The sequence below is a fragment of the Cryptomeria japonica genome, chromosome 2, assembly GCF_030272615.1.
Source record: "Cryptomeria japonica chromosome 2, Sugi_1.0, whole genome shotgun sequence".
NCBI classification, from domain to species: Eukaryota; Viridiplantae; Streptophyta; class Pinopsida; order Cupressales; family Cupressaceae; genus Cryptomeria; species Cryptomeria japonica.
The window spans coordinates 449,117,673-449,123,672 of NC_081406.1; the positions used below are offsets into that span (position 1 = coordinate 449,117,673).

Sequence of the window (6,000 nt, forward strand, 5' to 3'; positions counted from 1 at the left end):
GTACCTCTTCTCACCAAGCTTGATTGTAACACTACGTGGCCTTGACTCATACACCCCATGCCTCTGATACATGTATGGCTGCCCCAACAAGACATCGCATACATCCAATGGTGCTACATCACATATCACTTCATCCTTGAAAGGCTTGATTGAATATGGCAAACGACATTGTTGATTGATTTGAATATCTTGTCCCTCATTCACCCATCCCATAGAGTATGGTTGTGGGTGTCTTGTCACTTTCAAATTTAATCTTTTGACTGTCTCCCTAGAGATCAAATTCTTTTGACTCCCACTGTCAACAATAAAATGTAGAGGCTTTCCATCAACCCACATCTGTGAATGAAAAAGTCTCTCTTCATCTTCACGGGGAAATACTTTAGCAGTTCCAACTACGGCATATGGGTTTGCTTCTATGATGGAATCATTCTCCTCTTTCTTAGAATTATCTATTGGTGGCGATTCAGGTTCAGCTTCCTCCCCTCGTATTTCTGTCATCAAATTTTTAATACTTCGACAATCCTTTGTATTATGGGTTGGGGACCTATGCAGCTCACACCACATGCCTGTGTCTGTCTTTTTAGTAGACCACCATGTGTTCTTGGGTGAATTTGAATGAGGTTCCTTGGTCACCTGTTTCCCTGCAAATTTATTGCCACCTTCAGCCCTTGGCTTGTTGTTTGCAAAGTAGTCCCTCTTCCATCTTTGCTTGGATTTTTCTTCAATTTTTGTAGCATATTTATAGGCAGTTGCCAATGTCTCAATATTTAAAAAATCCATCTCTGTTTGAATATACCTGTGAAGTCCACTCCGATATTTTAAAATTCTATGCTTCTCTGAATCATTAATACCGAGTTTTGCTGAAAGTGAATGGAATGTATTGGTGTAATCTTGCACAGACTGATCCCTCCTTTGCCGAAGAAGCTGCCATTCTATGTATTTTTGTTCATATATATCCTCCGGGAGGTAAGCTTCTTTTATATATTCCACAAATTCTCCCCATGTGGGCTTCTTATCAAGAGATAGTATAAAATCATCTTCAGCAACTGATTCTTGTTCTTTGTCTGCTACTTTGGTTTCCCATGCTAATTTCACATGGGTTTCAGCTTTGAGGAGAGCAAATGTTATCTTTTCAGCATCTGAGAAATTATTTACAGAAAAGTACCTATCCAACTTTGATAACCAGTTATCAACAGCTTCAGCATCGACCTTTCCTTCAAAATTTGGGATGTCGAAATTGACCTGCACTTTGAAAGGGGTATTTCCACGAAATGGTGTTTCAGATTCAGAGGGTTTTTGCTTCTGTAGGAGGTTTGAAAATTGACTCATCATCTCCTCTCGTTGCTTATTTAAAGCTTCCTCGACCAACTTCTTAACATCATTGTCTGACATCTTCGATTGTGTGCGTCTCAAAGGTGGGTATTTTGACAAATCTTGTGTATCCAATCCTAATCTTTGGTAGGAAGATCTTGTGTAAATTGGCATAAAGGAGCGTTCCCGCTCTGATACCACTGATCTGATTTATGAAAACCAGATTACAATACCTGGTGTGATACCTGCGGTATTGTAGATTTCAACACAAAAATTGACAACAAGAAGATTGCAAACCAAAAACTGTCTCCATTCTATTCAAAATTGGAGTTTATACAAGTCGAATGTATCCCAAGGGTCACACAAATCCCTTGGAATTGAAACGAAGAGTCACCATAATGTTTATTACAATTAAACTACTAAAACTATCAAAATTATCAAAAAAACTAAATATAAAATTTTTAGTCCACTTTGAGAAGGCATAACTTTCTCATCCTAACTCCGAATTACAAACCGTTTGATGCGTTGGAAAGGTATTCAAATAATCTAGAACCAAATTTCGGAAACATCAAAGATGTCTCTTCATGTTTCCGCGCACAACATTTGTCCAAAAATGCACCGAAGACCCTCAAAATTGCAATTTACTAAAACATAGAAAATTTTGAAAATTAGATTTCAATATTTTCCCAATTTAATCCTGATCAGCTACTCTAATTACCAATTTGTTGTTCTTAACACTGATTCATTAGTCCTCGATCCTAAGCATTTATACCTATTAAATCTGATAACAATTTGACTGTATCTTATAATTCTTATAGCAGTTATACCTTTTAAATCTTGATACGATTATCGTGTCTTCCTATGCTAAATTATGTTAGACATAACCTGTGGACGGTGTGGCAGGTATTTGATATTGCGTACATCTGTGAACTGCCTGCTGATTTAGACCCGACTCTCTACTATACTTCTTCCGTTTTTGTTTTCTACCCTATCACCATCCCGATACCTTTTCTTTTTTTTAAGTGCCAATCTACAATAAATATCCTCAATCGACCTTAGAGGGTTATGTCTCTTCATGGCCACGTGCTTCCTAAAGGTGATGTCTTCTAGACTTGCCTTTTGACTTAGTAAATAGCCGAAGTAGTAAATGTCTCTCCGTTCCCCTTAATCACACACCTCTTTATCTTACGTGGCTTTTGGAGGACAGTTTGGGTTTAATAAATTGTTAAGACTCTAAACTAGCCAATCAAGAAATTTTAGTCTGGTGGTTTAAATGTTAGAAAATTAAGTCCTATTAATTAAGACAAAATTCTAAATCTATTTATTTATTTCTGATATGACAGTGAATATGTAAATTGTGTTTATAATTTATAATATATATAAATTATGTTTATAGTATAATATTAATTTATTTTTATTTGAATATTTCAAAAATATTATTAGTAATAAATATTAATAAATAATAATATTTAATAAATAAATAAGTTTCAAATAATCATTTTTTAGATAATTATTATATTAATTAATAAAAATAATAATAATTATTTCATTATTTCATGACAAGTTTGGAAACTAAAGCTATGTCTATGAGAGGTTGCAAAGAAGAAGGACCTATCCATCATACCATTTGAAATCTTTGACCCTTCACTGTAGGTCAAATTGCAAGGAAAAGCTGTAGTGAGGAAGAAGATGTGAGCAACAATTTTTCAATTAATGATATCAATTTAATTATAATTATATAATTTATTAGAATAATTAATAAATTGGAACACTACCTATCTGCATTGAGAATTCCATAGGCATTTGATTTGGTATCTGAAATTTTCTTCCTGAATTTGCTCTTTGTTTACAGATATTTCAAGATCTCAACAAGAATACACATACGTATTTTTCTTTTTGACAAACCTGCAGAAAATATAAAGACATGGTAGGGAAGGGGAAGGCTGTGGAGTTGAGTTCAACTTCACTGGACAAGTGAATGCCCCTCAACAAAGAGCTCTCCAGTCTGCAATAGAAAAACTAGCTATTTCCATCTAGAACTGGAAAGGCGGTTTGACTTGAGCTTTTCATAGTGATCATATTAATGTTTTCTATGTAGAGTGAACCTTGCACATGTTTAGAAAATTTTATGTTCAATTATTTGCCTCTTCTTATTCAAAGAGTTAATTGTTAAATGTGCTTTGTGAGACTACAATGGTGAAGACGTTAAGCTTAGAGAACTCAAATGTTGTTCTTGAAATTTTCATGTTTATGGCAGATTATGCTTACATTTTCTTTGATCTTTTTGGTTTTGTTGAATTTATCAGACTTATTACTTTCTATTAAACTGGCCTAAATACTGTGTGCATGAAAATGATTCTGTGAATTGTGTGCCATTATTTTTGCCAGAACTTTGTTGCACCTATGATAACCAAAGTGTTAGGATCCTAAGATCTTTATGATGAACTTTTAATTCATTAGCAACTTTTATGTCAAAGTTCAAACTGAATTCATTTGCATTGGATCACAGAATGTTATCAAACAGAGAGTCTGCAAGGCGTTCCAGACGAAGAAAACAAGCACATTTAAGTGATCTTGAGATGCAGGTTTATATTCTTGATTGTCTGTTTTTTTTTGGGTTTGCACATGAATCCTTGCACCGGGTCTTTGTAGTTAACTTTTACTCTTAAATGACAGGTTGCACAGTTAAGGGTAGAAAATGCTTCTTTATTCAAGCGTCTCTCTGATATGAGTCAGAAATACAATGAAGCTGCTGTTGATAATAGGGTACTTAAAGCAGATGTGGAAGCATTGAGGGCAAAGGTATGGCTTGGGCTGGTGTCTATGCAAGTCTTCATATGGTACCTAGTACTAACGTTTTGCTGTTTGCAAGAATTTATGGCCCCCTTCATTATTTTTATCTATAAATGTGAGTTGAAAAGGTGAAAATTTCAAGTCATTCTTGAAGTATTGGTACTTTGTAAACAATTTCATGCTTTGTGGTTTTGCCTATCAGGTAAAAATGGCAGAAGATATGGTTGCCAGGGCATCTGGAGCAAGTCATTCACTTCAGAATCCATCACAAATTCCACCTGATTCGCACCTGCAATATGTGGGTGGTTCATTGGAGTTGCCTGCAACTTCTGGTGTTCAAGATTCCAATACATACTTGCATCAAGGGCAGTCTACTGCAACTCAAGGAATTCCTCGTACAGTTTCGGACACAACCCATAAGAGTAGAGAACTAGTAATGCATAATGCTGGAACCAAAATGGGACGTACACCATCCATGCAACGTGTAGCAAGTCTAGAACATTTGCAAAAGCGAATCCGTGGAGGAATGACTTGTGGATCTAACCCATGGGGTGGAGCTTGGGATGTTGAAAGCTCGCCTAAAGTTCAAAATGGTGGACGGTAGCATGGAATCTACATGCCAGGTCATCTCTAGTGGGTATGATCTTCTAATTCATCAGAATTATGTTTACATTACACTTTGATGTTGAGTGTAAAAAATTGTATGCCAACTGGCTGCAGATTCTACAGATGACAAAATCTAACTTAGATGTGAAAAATTTATTTAACCTTTAGTTGTAGAGTACAGGACTCTGGACTTCCACAACTGTGGACTCTGGTTTTCCTCTTTAGCAAGTTGTATTCATTGATTATGAGAAGCAGCAAAACTTTGCAAATGTACAAATGAAATTTATATCTGCAGTAACATATTGAGTTTGTCTTGATTGGTAACTTGGTTAATAACAAAGGGGGTCATTTGCTCATTGTTTCTATATCAGATTTAACTTCTTTAGCACTTTGTTCGTTTGTCTTCATGAGGGTTTTAGTGCAAAACGGTGGCAAGTCATTTAGCACTTGTTGACCATTTGCATTTGAGAGGTTCGTTGAGTCTCATGAATCTTTTAAGGTTTTTTTACACAAATGCATACTCATGGTAGCATGCCACTTGCATGCTGTGACAGAAATCTAACTCAAAATGAAATCAAATAAATCTTAAATAAAAAATAATATTAAATATTAGCCAATAATTTTTTTATATTTGAGAAGGTTCTGTTTTGTTCACTCCTTCCCCATTTGATATGACAACCTCCATTTAAAAAAATAAAATTGAATGCTCTTTTCTTTCCATTCAAATGCTGGTTTGACTGAAGTTTTTGTTGGATTTGACTGGCATTGTCAACTTCTGAAGTTTAGGATGGTTTCTGAATTGTTTTCAGGTTATATATACAAACAATATGTTGACAATTCAGTCAACATGAAAGATCCCCATAATTTGGTTTTACTTTATTTAATAAATGCATTGGTCGTTCAGAACAATTATGAAATACTTCTGTATTACAAGTTTGCTGTTAATTTCACTGTTTTTGGCCCTTTGGGACTTTTGAACACGAATGCTTGGCTAGGCTTATATCGGGTATTGATTTTCTCTTTTTATGATACAATGCAAAACATCGAAATTAGTACTTGTGTTTAAAAGTTTGCATTAGTGACATTATTAATATGGACCTTAAGTGCTGCACACAAACTTTTACATCAAAGCCATATGTGGCATTATGTTGTACTCTACTATGCAAGCAAACTCTGAATTTCAAGGGTATATGCTACAAGTTTGCAATAGTGGTTGATCTTTGTGAGATTGTAAACATTTGTGAGCAATATTCTAAAAATGATTTCTGTTCAGCAGTATTACTGCTGATT

The 6,000-nt window shown here is 35.0% G+C and overlaps 1 protein-coding gene across 1 annotated transcript in view; it reads left to right on the forward strand.

Annotated features, from left to right (window-relative positions):
• LOC131031595 (light-inducible protein CPRF2) overlaps positions 1-5,066 on the forward strand; it is a 38,287-nt gene extending 33,221 nt beyond the window's left edge. Inside the window, exons 4-6 of the mRNA XM_057962747.2 lie at positions 3,821-3,896; positions 3,988-4,113; positions 4,307-5,066. Of these exons, the coding sequence (XP_057818730.1) occupies positions 3,821-3,896; positions 3,988-4,113; positions 4,307-4,708 (604 nt within the window). The 3' untranslated portion in view covers positions 4,709-5,066. The remainder of the gene's footprint in view (positions 1-3,820; positions 3,897-3,987; positions 4,114-4,306) is intronic.
• Positions 5,067-6,000: the final 934 nt, after the last annotated feature.